The 22,457-nt window shown below is 40.8% G+C and overlaps 2 protein-coding genes across 2 annotated transcripts; both read right to left on the minus strand.

The window, feature by feature from the left end:
* Positions 1-324: 324 nt before the first annotated feature.
* On the minus strand, positions 325-6,728 carry agmat (agmatine ureohydrolase (agmatinase)). The gene is given in 8 exon segments (XM_052091865.1): positions 325-799; positions 913-997; positions 1,386-1,543; positions 1,546-1,564; positions 3,727-3,922; positions 4,037-4,085; positions 4,201-4,403; positions 6,260-6,728. Coding segments are annotated over 8 exon segments (1,092 nt in total). The 5' UTR covers positions 6,568-6,728; the 3' UTR covers positions 325-725.
* Positions 6,729-19,138: 12,410 nt separating this feature from the next.
* Positions 19,139-22,197, minus strand: cdaa (cytidine deaminase a). Its single transcript, XM_052091972.1, has 4 exons — positions 22,005-22,197; positions 20,707-20,818; positions 20,565-20,622; positions 19,139-19,785 (listed from the first exon to the last, which is right to left on the minus strand). The coding sequence occupies exons 1-4, from the start codon at positions 22,165-22,167 to the stop codon at positions 19,663-19,665; spliced, it is 456 nt and encodes a 151-aa protein (XP_051947932.1). The 5' UTR covers positions 22,168-22,197; the 3' UTR covers positions 19,139-19,662.
* Positions 22,198-22,457: the final 260 nt, after the last annotated feature.

A 22,457-nucleotide genomic window follows, 5' to 3' on the forward strand; every position in this document is an offset into this window, starting at 1 on the left:
ATTATATATTGCTATAAATATGTTAATTCATCATATATTGAGTTATTGTTATATGAGGGGCTTTCTCAGCAAATATTTGTGTATGCGATTAATCGCGATTAATTAAATCGGGACACTATGTAATTAATTTGATTAGAAAATGTTATCAATTGACATACCTAACAGCAACTAATCTGAAGTTTTGTTTCTATGCATTCCAACGTTATATAGTCATTCATGTGAGATGTTTCGTCATGTTGGCTATCACAGATGCAAACAGGAGTACAATCGACACCTATTTGAAGTCTTCCATTATTGACACATTTTTAGTGATGATTGATTGGGTTTATGTTATAATATTGCTTTATTCATATGGTGTTCAATGAACATTCATTACACAATACTATTAATTATGTGGGATTGTTCCACTGTGCTATACTAGTAGCATTTCTCCCACCGTTATTCAGAAACATCAAGGTTTTGACATCAGATTTTCTTATTATTTTAATCAGCCATTAGGAAAATATGGCACCATTTTGCTATTCCATATAAAAGGCAAGGTTTTGCTGATAATACTTTGATCTTAATACTGATTATTATACTATAATCTGATATATTTACTATAAAACCAAAGTACATCAATCAGTATGCTCATGCACATGTATTATACATTCACAGTTCAAATTATTTTGAAATATTTTTAGTCTCAGGAGTTTCACCAAACAAGCTTATCCAAAAAGAAGCTCTCAATAATATTTAACTTTTGGAAGCACACACAACATCTCAAAAAGGAGGTTGGCCCCAGTCAAAGCAGTGTTCCCTGTAGACAACAACACTCAGAATTAGTTTAAAAAGGTATGAGAAACCAAATATTCTGCATTAAGCATGTTTTTCTACTATAAATGGCAATGTACATAACTATTAATACTGTACCTGTGGTGTCATAAGGTGGAGCAACTTCTACTAAATCACAGCCTACAAGATTAAGACCCCGACAACCTCGAATGATCTCCAGACCCTGAAAGCAAATGTAAAAACCCATCTTTAAGCAAAACAGAGTCTTTTCTAATCACTCAAATAAGGCACACCTATGCTTTTATGCTTATAAACCAACTCTTTATAACAATCAAAGGTTAATATTATACTTTAGGTGCAAAGTCGAAGGGTGTTCAAACTTGATTTTGGAGATCTTGGCTGCATCCCAATTTCTATCCACATTTCTATTCCACAATTTCATGAAAAGTATGTCTGCATATTCAGAAGTATGCTTGTCATCAAGAGAACAGAAAGATATTGCTTAGCAAGTTCAAGGGTGTTTAGTTCGAGTTTTAAGCTAAATTTGAAAGGAAAGTGGATCTCCACGAGCAGGGTGAGCATTCCTGACTAACCCGTAGAGGAAATTGTACCTGAATGGGAGTGAGCCCTGCAATCTCAGGTGTTCCGGTGCCTGGAGCGAATGCAGGATCCAGACTGTCTATGTCAAAGCTGAGGTAGACCGGTCCAGTACCTATCTGTGCCCGAACCTCCTCCATGAGTGGAACAAGGGATTTGTGCCAGCATTCGGAGCCTCCACTACACGGAAACCCTAAGTGCACATTGGCACGAAAATACAGCAATTTTGTCAAACTACTTTTGAAAGTCAGACTTCATGTTGTATTTTACATGAGCATACAGACAGTAATATTTGCACAGAGGTTTAAAGATACTTTTATAGTGAAGTGTGTAATTTTGGTGATTCAATTACTTTTTTTAACCCAATTTAGTGTGCAGAGGCAGCTATTAGTACGCCATTCCTATTTTGACTTCCTGAAGAAAGTAAACACTGTGGCGTTTTTAAAACATTATATTTTTGCACATGTTGGTTATTCTACAGACATGGTTTGGGTTCTTCCATTGTCCCTAAACCAAGACTAAAATGATCAACTGTAACTCGCTCTAGAGCAAGCTACACTCACCAAACTTGACACAGACCTTCAGACTGTTCTGACTTAAACGTGCTGTATGCATTTTTTTATGGAAAAGTAACAGACAACGTTCCTTCAGCCTGAAAGAAATCACTGAAATAATTGTCCTGAGATATCTCACATGGATGATAGCATTAGACTGTATATGCAGCAAACAAAAATGTGACCGCGGGCACATTCTTTCATCAACCAATCAGAAGACTTTGGTGTGCTTTTTGCCTGTCAATCATTTTGTGAGTTCTTATAGTGAAGTTGTTTAAGCGGATCATTCAAATTTAATGTCATATTTAGATTCATAACATTTCTCAACTGAAGACGCTATTTTACTACTGTTGTGTTTGACAACCATGAGAAGATGTATTGCTGCTATACTGTTCGGTGTCTCGGATGTCTTTGGAGGGGGTTTTTCTAAAGAGGGGCAGTGTCTAATTCATTGAGCTGAAGTATATAACTTTTCTGTGTTCAAATACTTTCTTCTATCCAAGCTTAATATGCAGACAACTACTGTATTAGCAAGCCATTCACAAGTTTTTTTTTTTTTTTTACTGTAAACACTGTTTCTGTTACGCTATGAAAATTTTATGTTTTGAGCGACCAGCCCTAACAATGTTACTCAACAAATTGCCTGAGTTGGGTATGGGACAATCTCTTTGTTTGACCAATGACAACAGGGGCGTTTGGTGTTTGTTGGTGCAGAAAAACATACTTCAGCTTTAAGGCTGAGTTATATACAATTTAACGTTTTATGAAGTTCAAGCGGAAACAAGAATGTTTATGACTTAAACTTTTTCTCTGGGTTTTTGACCTTTCTCATCAACAAGGTTTCCAGCCACAGAACTGGTGTTCACTGGATGTTTTTTGTTTTTGGCACCCCATTCGGAGTAAATTCCAGGAGATCAGCAGTTACAGAAATACTCAAACAAGGCCATCTGGCACCAACAATCATGCCACGCTCCAAATCACTGGGATCAATTTTTTTCCCCATTCTGATGGTTGATGTGAACATTAACTGAAGCTCTTGGCCCTTATATGCCTGATTGTATGCACTGTAAAGCTGCCTTACAATGTGTTTAAGTATTTCTCTAACTGCTGATTTTCTGGGATTTTCATACACAACATCTCCAGAGATTCTCAGAATGGTGCCAAAAGCAAAAAACATCTAGTGAGCGGCAGATCTACTGGACGAAACGCCTTGTTGATGAGAGAGGTCAACGGAGAATGGCCAGACTGGTTTGAGCTGACCGAAAGGCTACGCTAACTCAGGTAACCCCTCTGTGCAATTGTAGCATCTCAGAATGCACAACATGTCGAACCTTGAGGCAGATGGGCTACAACAGCAGAAGACCATGTCGGGAACTTTTCTTGGACTATTATGTTCCTAAAAAATGCTGCATTTATATTGCATAAATGCATTGTAAAGTCCAGCTTTTATGCTTTAAAAGACACAACTAAGTTGTGTTAGTCAAGCTAGTAGTTAATTAATTAGATTTTGTTTCCAGCACAGAGCATCAAAGTATGATAGCATAGTGATGATCTATCCATCCGTCTGACTATGTGACAGTGTGTCTGACTGCTAGAAAGTGGTTGTTTGTTTTGCTAATTTCTGTATAACCATCAGTTCAAACTTTTATAACTACTTTAAGACAAGACCATAGGACAAGGACAACATCATATTTTGTCTTGACAAACTTTATATATATAACTATTTTGCATTTTTATTTGGTTTTGCAATGATACAGAAAATTACACACCTCACCATTATATGACATGGAGTTTTTAATACCTGTGCTCGGCTCCACTCATAATTATCTGGTGAATAACCCGGCCCCCGTAGCCCGATCTGGACGACCCTCTTGCAGTCCAGCAGTCCCTCATCCACACAGCGCCTGAAAGGGGTCCCATGACCAATCTTCTCACCCAGTATCATGTCACTAGTGTCTGCATGTGCATCCACGTGTATCAGGCCCACTGGTCCATGTCTGAACAGCAGATATAGCAATTAATTCAGACTAAGTTGAGGTTAGTCCTGCAGATAAAATTAGCTGTCTATGAGGATATAAAGCAGGAGGGAGTTCTCTTGTGTAAGTACAAACCTCTCAGCCACTGCTTGAAGAATTGGGTATGCAATCGTATGATCACCTCCTGGAAATCAAAGACAATTTCAGATTAAGTTTGAACTCCATCCCATCTACAAATGGTTTTCTGCTTGGTGAACTGAAAAGAAATTCTTGCTATAGAACTAAAACCTGCATCCCACCCAATGTAAGTGGAATGCAGCCGGTGGCTACAATTTCCCGGTAACCCTCTCGGATTCTTTTGCAGGTGTCTTTCAGATCAAAGAGGTTGACGTTAATGTCACCAATATCTGCCACCTTCAGTGACTCGTATGGTGCTGCTCTCGTCCAGCTGTTATATGCCCTCAACATAGAGGATTCTGCCCTGATGTGACGAGGACCAAACCTATTGAGAGAAGAAGGGGTAAATGTTATCCAACTATCCCACTGATCTCAATCAATTATAATTGTGCATTTCACAAGCACTGATGTCAGGAATTGCATTTGAGTTTATGTAATTATTGTGCTGAAGCCCAGAAATCCATTTGTATATTCTTTTAAGAGGACATTTTGGGCTTTTCTTTTTTTCCAAAATGTTTGCAGGTGTGGCCAATGTGATATAACAGTAATATCTTGTCATGATAATAAAATGTATTGCTTTATTGTATTATTATGTGTGAATTATTATTATTATTCAGATATGTTAATCAAATATTTATAAAATGTATCTTATGCTGTAAATTATATTTAATTTATTAAAAATATTTAATTGCCATAAAGATTTTGTTATTATTATTATTATTTTTGATGGGTACATTACAGATATGTCAGAATGAGAAACCCTAAACAATGCCTATGCCCTATTATTTCACAAAAGATAAATATATATATATATATATATATATATATATATATATATATATATATATATATATATATATATATATTTATACACAAATGTACAATTATTGACATAACTTCTGTATAATTTAAGACCTCTGTATCTTAGGTGAATGCATTACCTTCATATAATGTGTTGATATTTTTTTAACTAAATTAATGTTTATTGTTCTCTAAATGACACCAACAATAATAATTGCCATAAACCTTTTATTACTATTATTATTATTATTATTAATAGTAGGCTATTATTTTTTGCTGGATATCTGGAGGCTGTCAGAAAAACCCTAAACAATCAAATAAAAATAATAATAATAATAATAAAAAAATTCCAAACTATAACATATGCAGAATTTTAGACGTGTGCCTCATAGGATAATGCATTAGCTTCATATGTGTATATTATATATGGAAATTGGTACTTTTTATTCACCAAAGTGGCATTCAACTGATCACAATAGTCAGGACATTCATAACATGAAAAATTACCATGTTCTTAAACTACTTCAAAGAGTTTTCATAAGAAATTCCTCCATGTGCAGCAATGACAGCTTTGGAGATTCTTGTCATTCTAGCTGTCAGTTTGTCCAGATACTCCGGTGACATTTCACCCCACACTTCCTGTAGCACTTGCCATAGATGGGCACTTCTCACGCACCTTCTAGCTGAGCCCACAAAAGCTCAATGGGGTTAAGATCCATAACACTCTTTTCCAATTATCTGTTGACCAATGTCTGTGTTTCTTTACCCACTCGAACCTTTTCTTTTTGTTTTTCTGTTTCAAAAGTGGCTTTCTCTTTGCAATTCTTCCCATAAGTCCTCCTGAGTCTTCTCTTCACTGTTGTACATGAAACTGGTGTTGAGCAGGTAGAATTCAATGAAGCTGTCAGCGGAGGACATGCGAGGCGTCTATTTCTCAAACTAGAGACTCTGATGTACTTATCCTCTTGTTTAGTTGTGCATCTGGACTTCCACGTCTCTGTCTGTCCTTGTTAGAGACAGTTGTCCGTTGTCTTTGTACACCTTTGTATGAAATCTTTTTGGCAAAATCAAGTATTGTATAGCCTTCATTCCTCAAAACAATGTTTGAATGAGGAGTTTCTTGAGAAAGCTGTTTGTTTTTGCCATTTTTTTTTTTTTACAATATTTACCTTAAGACATTTTTCTATTATTCTAAATTATTTTATATATTTTTTTATATTATTATATAATTATGATTACATATAAAACAAATACATATTTTTTGTATATTTAAAAATGCAGAATATGTCAAACACACGTAAATGTATTGAAGTAGGGCTATAACTTGTGCATAATTTTAGAAAAACTCCTGTGTCCTATCTGTATATGTGAAAGCATTACCTTGCACCTGGGCGGTTGGATGTGCCCGTGTCAATAGGAACTCCGACAAAAGCCGCGTCCAGACCGTCCGCTGTTTTCTGAAACGGTAATTTACACATAGTCGCAATGCCGCTCACTCTCGCCACAAACTCTGCGCTCGGTGGGACATTCAAAGCTTTCCCGGACATTCGCCTTACAGCTGTACCATTTGTCTGATCAATGTCAACATATTCACAGCATATCACTCTTGGAGAAGCACATGTTTTCCAAACATGCGACCCACCAAAAACAGCTCGAGTTTTATTTGCGATTTTGATCAAAGAAAACATGTTGCAGCTCTCGCATGTAACAACTCACGCAGAAACTGGCGTTAAATGCAATGCAACAAATAATTGCGCTTAAAGGTCCGTTGTAGTGTAATCAACGTTTCACAAATATGCTTAAGGAAAAGTTTAATCTGACCGCATTAGTTTAGATATGGAAAGTGAACTTTAACCGGTGGCGTAAGAAGGGGCTGGACTCAAAGTGACACTGCCTCACTACTCATACTTAGAATGGAGTATGTAGTATGCAGTGTACATAGAAGCCTGGGGTGCTCCTTATTCCCACCCCATCCCTGTGTCTTTCGGGTAATGTATTTCATTCCACTAATATCAATATTATAATATTGCAACATTATATTTACAATGATACAAATGTTTAATCGAATTAATTACAAGGTGTCCCACTTTAATTACTCAATAACATTTAATCACATATACAAATCATAGCTGAGAAAGCCCCTCAAATAACAATAATTCAATATATAGTGATGAAATAATTATACAGTTATCTTTAAATATATATATATATATATATATATATATATATATATATATATATATATATATATATATATATATATATATATATAAAATATTCAGATAATTAAAAAGCATTACATTCTTGTGGCAGAAGAGTTCATCATTGATAAGTCAATACAAAAAGCGGCCTTAGAATACAATGTATTGTTTACTACCATATTATTGGACATAAGCCAATCATTGGCATACAGTTCACACCAATCCATTTCAGTTCAAGGTTTATTATGAGGGCTTGTTTAAGGACCCGTCAATGTTCACCTGCGTCAGACATGCTTGTGTAGCGTCTCGGGTGCATTGTGTCATAAACATATAATTTTTAGGTCACTGTGTCAAGTTAAATATAGTTTAATACTTAGAACACATCTTGAGATCCCTTAGATCAAATTTCCATCAAGTGTTTTGAACGCAAGAAAGTAACGCATGTTTATTAGTCTGCCTACTGAAGTGTTTTCTTCACTGTATAAACTGCTGGCGTTGGCATACAGCTGAAGATTCACTTACTGCCCTCTGTAAACAGGTGGTACTGCAAGCTTGGATTTCTCATGGATATGGGGGTATTGCAATTAATTGCATAATTTATTTGTATATAAATCAGTGTTCCAAATTACTGTTAAATTCTTGCTAAGATTGGGACATCTCACCATTGGTTGTTAGAGCCTCATATCTCTCACTGTTGGTAAGTTGCTCTGAAGATTGCTCTGTTATAAAAATGAATCATGTTCATCTGCAGACACAAGTTGGATGTATAAGTCAGTCACTCAAGAATGTATCTGATTCATCTGTTATCATTCTGATCCTGTCAGACTGTCGGGTCAAACGTGTAATATTTGCAGAAAGTAAACTGAGACTGTGAATGTGTGTATTTAGCTTGCTTGTTAACTGAAAGTCTGTTTATTTCATTTTAAAGATGACTGAGCAACATTGAGCCACCATATGTTACCAGCCTTTGGTTGTTTGTCCCAGGAATGTGTTTTTATGAAGTTATATACATGTTCTGTGATAGAAATTCCAAATTTAATCGAGGTTGTATTTTCCTCTTCTATATTCCTTTTATACAAACATTACATATAAAATGTTCTTTCACTGTGTTATGATGCCTTGTATTAGAATGTGTTTCTACGGTGCATCCGGAAAGTATTCACAGCGCTTCACTTTTTCCACATTTTGTTGATACGGCCATATTCCAAAATTGATTAAATTCATTATTTTCCTAAAAGTCTCTTTAATTTGAATAAATTTGCAAAGATTTCAAAAAACTTCTTTCACGTTATCATTATGGGGTATTGTTTGTAAAATTTAATCCATTTTGGAATGGCTGTAACATAACAAAATGTGGAAAAAGTGAAGCGCTGTGAATACTTTCCAGATGCACTTTATATTGCTTTAATAGTAATGAGGAAATGAAAGATGCACATTTTTGTATTTTATTTTTTAATGCTTATTTTATTTGTGTATTTCTAACCATTATATAATCACTTTCAAAATGTAAAGTTGTGTGATAAGGAGCAGAGCCTCATATGTCTCACTGATGTTGACTGAGCAACATTGAGCCACTGTATTTTACCTGCCTTTGGTTGTTTGTCCCATGCTGGTCCAATAAAAGAGAAACGTTGAGTGACCGTCCACCTGCTCTCAGAGTGATTCCTTGCACACAGGCCCAGACACACACACACACACACACACACACACACACACACACACACACACACACACACATATATATATATCCATATGAAATCAAAATTCATCCTATGTACTTTTTTAATGTAAGTTGGTATCGAAATGAAATAACTTGCTCTGCCTCTGAAATTACTTTTTTTTTTTCTCCATTGAAAATACCTCTTACTTTCCAACACCTTCCCTCCAAACATTTATCATAATCAAATACATTTCTTGAATATCGGGATTCAATTGGAAATATGTTCAATTACCAAAGTAAAATGGGTTACTAACTGTGTTTCATGTTTATCTTTTGTTTATTGGATAATTAATTTTTATTCCAGAATTATTATTTATTTAAACATGCATTCTGACATGCTCCATAACCTTGATGATCCTGCATGGTGATATACTGTGTATAATAATGCATTACATTATGCAAAGGCTTTTAAATGTTAACAGGCTATTCATTGTTTTGTAACATGAGTTCTATATCAACTAGTTTGGATTGTTTTATTGCTCCTATTAATATACTTATTATATTGATAAGTTTAAATGATGTGGTAAAGTGTCATTCTTATTTATGGTGAAAAAGTGCAAATACATAATTTCACTGAAATTAAAGTGCTTTCAATGTCTATATTAAGAAATCAAAGGAACAGCTTGGTAAAATTATTCACCTGGTAATCAGCTGTGCTTGATTCTACAGAAAACACACACTAGTTCAGTATTGTGCATAAGCAGAGACTGCCACTGAGCTTTTCCACATATGAGGAAACTACACTGCAGAACGGAGCTCTTCCAGGTCTATGTTGGTGAGGAAGGATCACTGAAGTTCAGCTTCCACCAAGCTCCCAATGGATCCACGACCCTTCAGAAGTACCACTGCAGACTGACACAGCAGCCAGTCGATCATTTTATCTAATGAACACACTTGCCCCATCGGCTGATATGAAGCATGTTAGCGGCAACCCGTGCACTGGGGCACTGGAGAAATAATTAGTACTTAAATGTGTCAAATAAGGGTTATCATCTCAGCCAGAGTTCTTGTACCGAATGTTTTTTTTTTAGTTTCTATATAGGTGAATCTGACGACCAGTGGTGGTGGTGTAGTAGGCTAAAGCACACAACTTGTAATCAGAAGGTCGCTGGTTCGATCCTCACAGCCACCACCATTGTGTCCTTTAGCAAGGCGCTTAACTCCAGGTTGCTCCGGGGATTTGTCCCTGTAATAAGGGCTCTGTAAGTCACTTTGGATAAAAGCGTCTGCCAAATGCATAAAGCTGAATGTAAAACGAACAGTGTAAAGAACACTTCAAGGGCACATTTCACCCTAACATCAAAAGGATAAAATAAGAATTTATACTTCACATTAAGAAAATCTAAGCCTGTTTTTGGGAATGCTAAAGATTTTTTTTTGCACTGTGACATTATTTTTCATAGATTTTTTCATTCTCATCAAAGTTAAGTGAAAAAGAATAATAGTATATTATTTAAATTTATTCCAGTAATGAGAATGACTATTGAGAATAAAGGGAAATACATAAAAACTCAAATAATATAAATTGTCTTAAAAACATGCCTTATTTTCAATCAGTCTTAGTCTGGCCTTGAATGCTGTAATACTTAGCCTACTATCTGTGCACTCATGGAAGGACTCCCTTTTCGGTTGGTTTTGGTTTGGTGGAGGGGAAAAGGGGAGGGCAACAGAAATAATTAAAATGGAGGCGTACTTCCTGTAACAGTGTAGTACCCCTCCAAAAAACACTGTAAAATTTAAACGAGAGGGACGAGGCCAATGCAGAGCGGCAGTGAGAGAGAGAGAGAGAGAGAGAGAGAGAGATGAAAAAAAAAACCTACTCGCCGGTTCTCCGATACACCGTCGCATGATCCTCGATCACTTCTCCACCCTCAGGTGGACCAGAGTCTCCACTCTTTTGGCGCTTTTCCACTACACAGTACCAGTTCGCCTCGGCTCAACTCGACTCGACTTTGTTTGGTTTTCCACTGTGTAAAAGTTGTACCTGTACCTGCTTTGGGTACTTTTTTCGTACCACCTCGGCGAGGTTCTGAGCGGGCTGAGGCGATACTAAAATGTGACGTAAAAACAATGCCGACTGCTGATTGGTCAGAGAGAATCGTCACTATTCACTGCGTCATCATTGCGCGCCAGGCGGAGTATCCAGAATAACTCCGCCATTTTTAAATAGTTTGCGCAGATATAGCCTACAAAACTATTATTATGGCACAGCGGGAGCGCCATTTACAGATGGCACTCGATGATGCAGCACATGCCCGAGAACTTCGAAGCGGCTTTAAGGAGAGAGGAGATTGCTGCAATGTCGTCCTTCAACCAGGCCTTTCTGGGAACCCTGAGCCAGCTTGTCCAGGCACTGAACCGGCGGGATGCTGTTCCACCGCCCCTGGACTGAAACCCCTTTGTTTATTTTAATTAAATGTTTGCACTACATGTAACATATGTATATAGTTGGATGTGTGAATTTATATTAATATTATATTTTTTCTATTTGTATGCGTGTTTAAATAAAACCTTTTTGAAACTTATTACAAACAGTGTCTTTTTTTGATGGTTTGCTTTTTTACAAGGGTTTGAACAAGTATTTTCAGATTGTATACTGTGATAACCTTTAATGAAAAACAGCAGAGACAACATATTTAATGATAATGTATTTATTTAGCAATTAAAATAACGCATCAGTCCCTCTCGTACATCTCTGCCCTCCTCCTCAACACCCTGTGCCACTGCCACCACAGGCTCTGCTGCTGCAGGTGCATCCCAGTCATTGTCATAGTCCTCTCCGTGACTCTCACAAAGGTTATGCAAAGCACAGCAAGTAAGAATCATAGATTTCACAATTGTAACATCACAGTCATTTCTTTTCATGAGGCAGCGCCACCTTCCCTTCAGTCTACCAAAAGCGTTTTCAACCACTACCCGTGTCTCGACATATTTTCTTGTTGTAGATCTGCTGTTCTACTGTCAGCCGTCCAGTGTAGTATTCAAAGTTGATTAAATACTTTGCATATAGTATAGTATTTACACATATGCAAACGTTAGCTATGTTAGCATAACTTAACCTCTTAGCGTCGGCTTTGAACAACCGGATTAGATCTCGTAGTCTGAACTCTGTAGTAATTCCCAAACTCTCCTGTTTTTTTCAGCAGTGTTTCGTTTTGCTGCCCTCAGCCTCTCATGAAACAACGTTTGTCTTCTTGCTGTGAGAAACAGCCACATCCCGAGGATCAAAAACAGCATACACTCGATTTCCTCCATTGTCCTGTGTGTGTGGGTAGCGGATGTGTGTCGCGTATAAGATTACGTCACGGCAGTTTCCTGCGGTGTCGCTATGACGACCGGGTATTATTTGTGGCGGTACTGTCTGCAATGGAAAACGGAGCGAAAAGCGAGCCGAGTCGAGGCGAGGCAAGCCGAGGCGAGCTGGTACTGGTAATGGAAAAGCGCCATTTGTCTGTAGTCCGCACATGCTTTCCCCACGTTGTTTCTACTGGGGTAAAGCGGCTGTGACGACGCCACTGAATATCACTCTTTTGTGTGATGTTTGTAAAAGGATCATCACCAAGTACTTGTTCTACATCCGCCTCATGCTCATAATCTTCTCTGTCTTCTTGATTCTGACTTTCCTCTGCCTCAATCTCAATTTCTTCCCCTACTACTGGTACTGGTAGTGGCTCATCTCTGTCCTCCCCTGAAATTATTACCAAAAACTGTCCCTTACAAACAACTCCATACAAGTTTTATATTGTAATTTATTTAATATAAAACCTATAAAAAATATTAATGTCTTAACTAACTAACTATCCCTAATTTTCAATTTGTTGGAGATCTAGCATCATCTGCATTTCCATCTTCATCTTCCTCATCACTCCACATAAAGTCAACATCTCAGATATTTCCATCAGCTATATGTTCAAGCACTTCAAGAACTGTATATTCTGCCTATTAAATAGTTAAAAAATGTTCAAAAATGTATTAGTACTGTGATATAGATTGTTTTTTTATATAAGAAATTTCAATCAGCATTATTGGACATGTGCTTTCAGAAACAGGTGTTTGAACCCACTGTACATTCTAATGGACAGACACATTTGACAAAATCCTGATTTAACAATTGCAATTCTACAAATGATTTTTAACTTTAATAAGTTAAATCCTTCTATTTTACAGACAAACTATGAAATACTGGCAAACATATAAAAAAATGTAAATAAAACCATAGAAAATGTTGCTTACTTCTGTGTTTGGACAGAATTGCTGCCATGCTTCTCTTCAATATAGTGTTTGTTTGTTTGTTTTTTTAATTACCACATGCAGAGCTTTACTGCGATTTGATTGGATGACAAACGTCCAATCTCATGGACTGCAGGCTTTAAACTAGGTGAAATGCTCCAGAAGTGGAAAAAAAAAAGGGCTGACATGTGATGTCCATTGTAATGGATGAAGGGTCCAAATGGGCTAAACTGATAAAACGAATCGGTTACTAACGTAACCTCGGTTCTCTCTAGATGAGGGAACGAGTATTGCGTAAGCTAGCTTACGCTACGGGAAAGATTAATCTTTTCTGAGATAATGAAGCCAAAAAATTATCCTTAATTTTGTATCCATTGTCAGCGCAGTCGCGGCGGCTGCAGACCTTGGCCGGGCTAGCTAGCGAGCTCATAGGTTGCTCTGCGGCAACTGCTGCAGCCTATAGAGCGAGCTTAGGCGAACTCGCATCCAATGAGGAAGCGTCAGCGCTCACTGCATCAAAGCCCGCCAAAATGGGCGTGACTAGAGTGCATATAAGCGTAGTTAGTAGGCTGGAACCCTGGTTTTCATTGAATGAAGCGAAAAATGCGCTACGTGGCGTGAACACGGCCGATTACGCCAATACTCGTTCCCTCATCTAGAGAGACCGAGGTTACGTTAGTAACCGATTCGTTCTCTTCTGAGAGGTTCTCTCGTATTACGTAAGCTAACTACGCTTCACGGGAACCCTTTGTCAGCGCCGTCGTGCTCAAGCATCCACTGCATGAGCCCCAGGGAATTAAGGGGGACCGGGGAGCCCTTGTGAGTGGGGAATTAATATTTGGCCGGCAAGAGTCGCGGGCCAGTGTGTGTGTAGTACATAAGCACATAGACAGAGCGGCGGTGCCGGTCTGTGTGGAATGTGTCCCATTAATGCAGCTCACCAGGGAGCTGTAGCGTGATAAACCACTAGTAGTTTAGCCTGCAGGCGGGTACTTCCAGATTGTAAAATCTGACAAAGGTGGAGGGAAGCCCAGCCAGCTGCCACACATATGTCGTGAATGGAAATCCAGCTGGACCATGCCCGCGAGGAGGCCATGCCTCTAGTGGAGTGAGCCCTAATGCCTAGCGGGCATGGTAGGTCTTTTGGCCGTGCTGCGGCAGCAATAGCATCCACTATCCATCTGGACAGTGTCTGTTTGGTGGCGAGACCTTTGGTGCGCCCTCAAGCGAAGCGAAAAGCTGCTCAGAGCGTCTGAAAGATCGCGGGCGCGCAGTATACAATCTCAGTGCTCTGACTGGGCAAAGGAGATTGGCGTTGCGTTCGCTATCAGATGCTGGTAAGCGCCGACAAGGAAATGATCTGTGCTCTGAAAGAGTACCGATCACCTTGGGGACATAGCCGTGTCTAGGCTTTAAAATGACCTTGGAGTCACTTGGTCCAAACTCAAGACACGCAGCGCTAACAGACAGCGCGTGAAGATCTCCCACCCGTTTAACTGATGATAGGGCAGTTAGAAAAACGGTTTTAAGTGAGAGGTGTTTCACATCCACGGATTGAAGCGGTTCGAAGGAGGGGCTTTCATAGCTTCGAGAACTATAGAAAGATCCCAGATAGGAACCGATGGGGGACGCGGAGGGTTCATCCTTCTAGCTCCCCTGAGGAAGCGGATGACCAGCTCGTTTTTACCCTGTGACTGGCCGTGCAGGGGTTCAGCGAGCGCCGCGGCGGCCGCCACGCATCACTTTGGCGTGGATGGGGATCTGCCCTTATCCAGCAGCTCTTGTAAAATCACGAGCAGCGGCGATACCCACATGTCCGTGAGTCCAGGTCTCTGTCGGTGCACCATTTTGAAAACACAGACCATTTTGGCGCATAGAGTCTTCTCGTGGAGGGGCTCTAAGCGTGTATGATGGTGTTTATTACTCCTTCTGGCAAAGCGGCGGGTAGTCGTTGATCACCCGCGTGTAGCGCCCAGCGCTCTGGGTGGGGATGCCAGATCGTGCGCTGAGCTTGCGAGAGGAGATCTGCTCTCACTGGGATGGGCCACGGGGCTGTCAGTGACAGCTGCATAAGCTCCGGGAACCATGTTTGATTCTCCCAGCGGGGCTATGAGGAGCACCGAGTGGCGCGTTCCCTGATCCTCTGCATTACCTGTGGCAATAGCGAGGCGGGAGGGAAGGCGTAAAGCAGGCGGTTGGGCCAGTCCTGGGCCAGTGCGTCCTCAGCTTTCGAGAAAAATATTGGGCAGTGAGAGTTCTCTTCTGGCCTTAAAGAGGTCTATCTCTGCTCTGCGAATATGCGCCATAGCGTCTGGACTGTTTGGCGTGCAGGGACCATTCCCTGGGGAATATTGTCTCTGGACAGTCTGTCTGGGCCGTCGTTCAGGTGGCCTGGCACGTCGCGTCGCCCTCAGCGGCGCAGGTGGCACTGGGACCAACTCAGTATGCGTTTAGGTCAGATGGAAGAGGTTCCTGGATCTGACACCGCCCTGGCGGTTTAGATAGGATACCACAGATCTGTTGTCGAGCGGACCAGGGCGTGGTGACCCTGAATGACCGGGAGGAAGCGCCGCGGCGTGCTCGACCGCTATCATTTCCAGACAATTTATGTGAAGGAGCTTTTCCTGAACTGACCATAGGCCAAAAACCGGAGAGCCCTCGCGAGACCGGCCCCAACCCGTGTTGGGCGCGTCTGTCGAAATGACTTTTCGGCGAGATACAGCTCCCATCGTCACTCCCGCTGGTACCATTCGGCCACTGTCAGGGCTGCAGAGCTGAGATACAGGTCTGAGTCACTCTGATCGGCTGGCGGCCTGTGGCCCAAGCCCGGCGAGGCGCGGGTGTTTAGCCAATGCTGAAGCGAGCATGCGCAGTAAACCCAGCTGAAGTACTGCTGCGGCTGAGGCCATGTAACCTAGCACTCTCTGAAATTTTTTCAGAGGTGTGAGGCTGTTCATCTGAAAGGACGCGGCTAGTCAGCTGAACACGGCTGGCTGTGTAGATAAGCGAGCCGTCATTGCCACTGAGTCTAGTTCTATTCCAAGGAAGGAAATTGCCTGACTGGGCTGTAGTGAGCTCTTGGTCCAATTGACTGCAAGGCCCAAACTGTTCAGATGACTGAGGAGAACTGTCCTGTGAGACAGGAGCTCCGTATGTGATTGTGCCAAAATCAGCCAATCGTCCAAATAGTTCAGAATTCGCAAACCCTGACTCCGCGGGGAGTGCGGCGCCAGCATCCATGCGCCGTGAAAGTGCAGGGTGCTAAGGACAGGCGAGCGGAAGGGCGGTGTATTGATAAACCTGGCCGTCGAGGCGAATCTCAAGAATGGCCTGTGGCGGGGATTTATCTGAATCTGAAAGTATGCATCTTTCAGATCGAGAGAAATAAACCAGTCCCCTGGCGCACATCGCGTGAGGAGTTTGCTGGTTGTAAGCATTTTGAGCGGTCTTTTTGCAAGCGCTTTGTTCAAAACCCTGAGATCTAATATTGGTCTGAGGCCGCCGTCTTTCTTGGGGACAAGAAAATAGCGGCTGTAAAACCCGACTTCGCTCAGAGGCGGCACTCTCTCTATGGCCCTTTTGCACAGAAGGTTTGCTATTTCTGAGCGAAGCATGCATGCTGCTTCCGTGTTCACAGTAGTTTCGAGCACGCTCTGAGGCGAGGAGGGCGGCGATCGAACTGTAGCAAATAGCCCTGTTTTATTGTGCTTAACACCCATTCGGATATCCCTGGAATATCTTCCCACGCTTTGAAGCGTAATGTTAGAGGGTGAATGGCCAAATCGCCCTGATTGCCGTACACAGCGAGCTGAACAGAATGTGTGAGCGCGCTTAGTGTGTTTATGCATGACTGCTCGCAGAGACAGGCTGTTCTGTGAGTTACTTCCCGATTGGGGTAAATGAAGTTGTTCTGCAGGCCTTAGACGGGAGCACTGGTTTAGACCGCCATCTCGCGGAGGGCGGGCAAAGGTGTGCTGCTACCGCATCCTCGACCGGAGGGATGGAAGCGTAGCCCTCCTCGGTGGCGCCGTCCACCGAAGCAAGAGAGGTGGAGACGTGGGATCGGACACTGGCCGAGAAAGGCGCTGCTCAAAGATTTGGAAAGCTCGGCGTGGAGTTCGGCAGGAAGGGAGCGGCCCGGTAGCGGTGCTGCTGGGCGGCGGCTCTGAAGAAAGCAGCCATCGAGTCCGTTGGGTGCCTGCTCAGGGGCGGTGACCACTGAGCCCGAGGCGGTCGACGGCCTGTGTGAGGAGGCGTGTTAGTTCCCCTCGACTCGGCGCGGGTCCTGCTGGATTCCTGGGCCGAGGAGGAGGCGTGTGAGCCTGACCACTCCTCATTGTCCGAAGCCATGATGGAACACGCTTCGTCCGTCGAGATGGCAGCAGAGCAGCCGCCGGCGGCAACTGCGCGTCCCGGTGGGCGGGGAGGGTGAAGGCGATGCTCGAGGGATGGGCTCCGGCGAGGCAATCGCTTCTACCACTGGTTCCGGCAGCCTTTGAGAGCGGCGCTTTTTCTGCGCGGCTGAATAGAAGGCGGCACGGCGGCTTCGGTCCTGAGCGCTCGAGTCGAGCCCGCAGGGTCCACATCGGCAGCTCCTCGCAGAGATCGCATCCGCCTTCAGCGAGGGCGAGCTCTGCATGCCCCAGTCCCAGGCAGAGGCGCAGATGATGTGGCGGTCTCCGGTGCTGAGAGGGGCGCGCATGAGGCGCAAGTGGAGCGAGGCATCTTTAAAAAGACGCTCGTACTCTTTTGTGAAGTTCTTAAGAACTAGCTTGCTTTAAAAGGATACGTCGCCGGATGGCGTAGCTCGCAGGACGGCTGAAGGTGGCGAAGACGGCTGGCTTCTTCGACGCTGTCCACGCTTGCTTGATGCCCCTCGAACGGCGACGCGGCTTCTTGTTCAGAGATGCGAAGAGCTTCGCTGAAGAGATGAAAATCAGGGTTCCAGCCTACTGAACTACGCTTATATGCACTCTAGTCACGCCCATTTTGGCGGGCTTTGATGCAGTGAGTGCGCGGACGCCTCTCATTGGATCGCGAGTTCAGCCCAAGCTCGTCTATAGGCTGCAGCAGTTGCCGCAGAGCAACCTATGAGCTCGCTAGCTAGCCCGCTCAAGGGCTGCAGCTGCCGCGACTGCGTTGACAATGGATACAAAATTAAGGATAATTTTTTGGCTTCAATATCTCAGAAAAGATGAATCTTTCCCGTAGCATAAGCTAGCTTACGCAATACGAGAGAACCTCTCGTAAGAGAACTAGAAACCCCTTATTTTATATAACTGAGAAGAAATATAGTGGCAAACAGTATCAATTAAGTATTTAAACTAAAGAGTTCCTAATGACAAATATAATTTAATTTTTTATTTTAATTGGTTCATTTAGATGAACATTCCAAAGAATAGATTCACTGATTCACACAATACAATGTAACAAAGGTGCTGCTGATACAGTTCCACCAGGCAGTCATTGATTCTGTCCTCTGCACTTCAGTAACTGTCTGGTTTGGTTCAGCAATGAAAATGGACATCAGACGACTACAAAGGACAGTTTGGACTGCTGAGTGGATTATTGGTTGCCCCCTGCCCTCCCTTCAAGAACTGTACACTTCCAGATTGAGGAAAAGGCTGTAAAAATCACTCTGGACCCCACTCATCCAGCCCATTACCTCTATGAACTGTTGCCTTCTGGCCAACGCTACAGAGCACTGAGCATCAGAACCGTCAGGCACAGGAACAGTTTTTTCCCCTCAGGCTATCCATCTCATGAACTGTTAAAACTGCCCCATTGAGCAATAATTATGTGCAATATACAACTTCGTGTTTTTATATTTATCCAACATACCATACATTTTCTGCCATTACATTCCCTATATAAAAGATTTGCATATTGTACATATAGCCTATATATTAGTCCTATGGTGCATTTCTATTTATACTTTATTTTCTATTCACTTTTTATTAAAAATCATATTATTATCTCTGTCTTGTTTGTGCGCTGGAAGCTCCTGTCACCAAGACAAATTCCTTGTATGTGTAAGCATACTTGGCAATAAAGCTGATTCTGATTCTAAATGTATAGTCATTCAACTAAATATAGTTAAATAAATAACTATATTTAGTTAGTTACTCCCCAGCACTGCTGTAGGCACCAAATGAATGATCACACAACAACTCAGAACAGGATTATTATAATTTATGAGTCAACATTTTCATATTTTTCTCTTGAAAATAAAGCCACAGTAAACAGAAGGATGTTATTGTGACGGCATGTTTAAAGCTAATTGTACACAATTAATCTATCTACAGTGCCTCCAAAACGTACATTATTTGGACATATAAGCTACACTTAAAGTATCCATTGCATTAGATATCAAAATATCAAACCAACTGGCATCAGCATAGAAATTTTGCCAGGCCTTTTCTCAAACCTAACTTATCTGAGTGATTTTTTTTGAAGACTCTTAAACAATTGAACCCAAAATGATTTTAGTGATATATTTCCTGAAAATAAATACCACTTGTTTTAATATTATATTATCTTATGCAATGATCTATCTATATATCTATCCAGCTCACACTGAGGTTGTAATATGGCCTATAATCTCATCTTTACAGCTTCTAATTGCCACAGGTTTAATGAATTCCCTTTCCCCTCAGGTCATCAGGGTCAAACGAATATGGAAGTAACATTTCCACAGTCAGCCGTTTGAAGGACCCATCAGTCTTTGACAGGTAAACATCCCAGTTTAAGCCAAACTGCAAAGGAAGGGTAGATGATATTAACATGCTGTCATCTTACATGTATGTGTCACTGTGTTGTCACTCTGGGTTTTTGTCTGATAGGACTGTGGCATTATCGTCGCATGTCTGTCTTGTGTTTTGTTGTCTGTCTTTGTGTGAGCGCGCGGTTTCGGTCAGTGTCGGGATCCGGACACTCATGCTCCATGTCTGTCTTTTATTGATGTGGGTGCATGGCGCTTATGTCATCTTGGCAGCATGCACTCGCGTCAATGGTTTATGTCTGTTTTTCGCAAACACGGGTGCGCCTCGCGTTGCGCTCTCACAAGACAACAAAACAAAACACCCGAATGGCATGGGCGTACATCACTAAGAAGACAATAAGGCAATATACGTCCAGGCCAACCGTCAAACAAGACGAGAGGATGTGTAGCAAAGCCAAACAAAGCAATGCCACGCATTCTCACACTAAACAAAACCTGAGTAGGCTATACAGTGAGTCAATATACACCCATGACAACCAAACAACACCCGATGCACGCAATAGACGACAAAAACAAGACAGGACACCTGTGCGAGAGATCGGCCACACCCAAACCCGAAATCTCAGACTGAAGTGACCGAACCTCAGCCCAACCTGAACACAAAAACCGACAACGAAGCACAAGACAGACATGGGAGTATAGGGTGCATGGTCCTGTCAGACAAAATGACTATATCCTGACAGTGTGACTATATTTGTTTAATACACTATAATCGTAATAATGAATATTTACTGTAATGTTAAAAGAACTAACTTCTCTCATGACCTGCCTACAAGCACCACATGGAGAAATAAACCGATCCTCAAGGTCACTGCACAAAAGAGATTGTAGAGGAATTTTATTTTACAGTATTAACTTCATATGAATATTTATCTTAAGCAAATTATCAAAATACCTGGCAATTGCGATGGCTTTGAAGACAGTGTGTCCCTCAGACACAGCTTTGCAGATAGCAGTCCTCTCAGCGCACATGCCAAGACTGTAGCATGCATTCTCTATGTTACAACCTGTTAAGAGTACATCAACGGATGAACCATGACAAAAATGTTTTTAAATGTGCAAGATTAATAAATATGGATGTTCAGTTTCCCAATTAGCCTATTCATTAATTGTGTATTACAAAAATTATTTTGCAATTTTGTGTTTTTTGTTGTCCGTAAGCCACAACAGTATTTCCAAAAATTCTACTATTTCCAAATGTACAGTTTGTCATTGTTGACTCACAGTGAATTCACAATACAGTGACTGAATTTATGAATGAATCACACTAGCTGAAAGCTGTGGTTGAATATACAGAACTTTGTACACAAGGACTATGTAGCTAACAAATTAATACATTTTTAATCTAATTTTGCATTATCACATATTATAACCACCAAGAAAAAGCACTTCATCTGAATATTTATATTGTAAAATTATAGAGTTAGGTACTGGATTATAATGGCTCATAAATCATAATGCAAAAAAAATAAATCATGCAAAAATGCAATAATTATTTTTGCATAATGCAAACAAAAAAAAAAAAGATTTTTGAGCTCGTGTAGAGTTCAGATGGGGAACCAATTAATTTCGTTAGCAACGTTTTTCATGTCAAATGTTAGTTTTGAGTTCTAAGCCCCCGTTTTTTATTTGGGATTAACCTAAAAATCTTATCTGGACATTCTTGTTATCTCCAATTAATTGTGTTTCTTTTATTATATTTTTGTACTTTTATAGTCTGTATAAATATGATTTGTTTGGTTTGCCCCTGGCACGTTTGCATGTAATATGAATGATTTGTATCTATTTATCATTGTATAAGACAAAAGTGTATTTGCATTTTAGAAGTATTTTAGATGTATTAACAGTTTTTTCAAGTTGTTTTTGTTATTTAAAAAAAAAAATGTTTTCACTTTCACTAGTTAATTTTACAGTAAATAGACCTGCAGTGTGACATGCTATAAGCATTTTAAAAGTATATTCCATGTGGTCTCACAATAGGAAGCCATACATTTTGAATGCATGATAATATTTGCAAAATTCAGTTTAAAATAGCTTCAGATGGAGTCAACTTCATATATGAAATAGCTGTGTAATAAGCGCAATATGACATTACAGTACTTCAGCAATGGTTAATACTGTGCTTGTAAATATCAAACATTTTCCAGTTTCTTTTTCCAGTAACAGTTAAGAGTAGTTCAAGAATGTCCTCACCTGTAAAGATGGTTCCATCGCTTGTTTCAACAGCTGCTCCCACTCTGAATTTGCTGTATGGACAGAATGCCAGAGTTTTGGCCTCCTGAGATTTCTGAATAAGTGCTTGTGGGTTCATAATGCAGCTGACTAGAGACTCTGTTTCAACTGCTAGGCACGACATGGCTTCAAGTCACAAGTTAATGTGTGTGTGTTTTTGTGAGTTAGAGTGAAAGAGGAGGGCATCAGTGATGCAATGGCAATATGACACTTCCTGTGGAGTAATGATTATTGTGAAGAGATATTCAATGAAACAGTGTCAACTTTTTGATGATAAATGTGTGACCTCAGCACATCAACAATAATGAAGGAAATAATGCATAGCGCTCAGATAATGCATAGAGCTCACATAATGCATAGAGCTCACATAATGCATAGAGCTCACATAATGTTAATGTTACTTGGAATGATACT

This window comes from Xyrauchen texanus, chromosome 25 (genome assembly GCF_025860055.1).
Source record: "Xyrauchen texanus isolate HMW12.3.18 chromosome 25, RBS_HiC_50CHRs, whole genome shotgun sequence".
In the NCBI taxonomy this organism is placed as follows: Eukaryota; Metazoa; Chordata; class Actinopteri; order Cypriniformes; family Catostomidae; genus Xyrauchen; species Xyrauchen texanus.

Coding starts and splice junctions, on each gene's coding strand:
- cdaa (XM_052091972.1), bottom strand. CDS start 22,167: ATGTCGTGCCTAGCAGTTGAAACAGAGTCTCTAGTCAGCTGCATTATG. Junction 20,819..22,004: donor CGATGGAACCATCTTTACAG/GTGAGGACATTC, acceptor TACTCTTAACAG/GTTGTAACATAGAGAATGCA. Junction 20,623..20,706: donor AAAGCCATCGCAATTGCCAG/GTATTTTGATAA, acceptor TCTTTTGTGCAG/TGACCTTGAGGATCGGTTTA.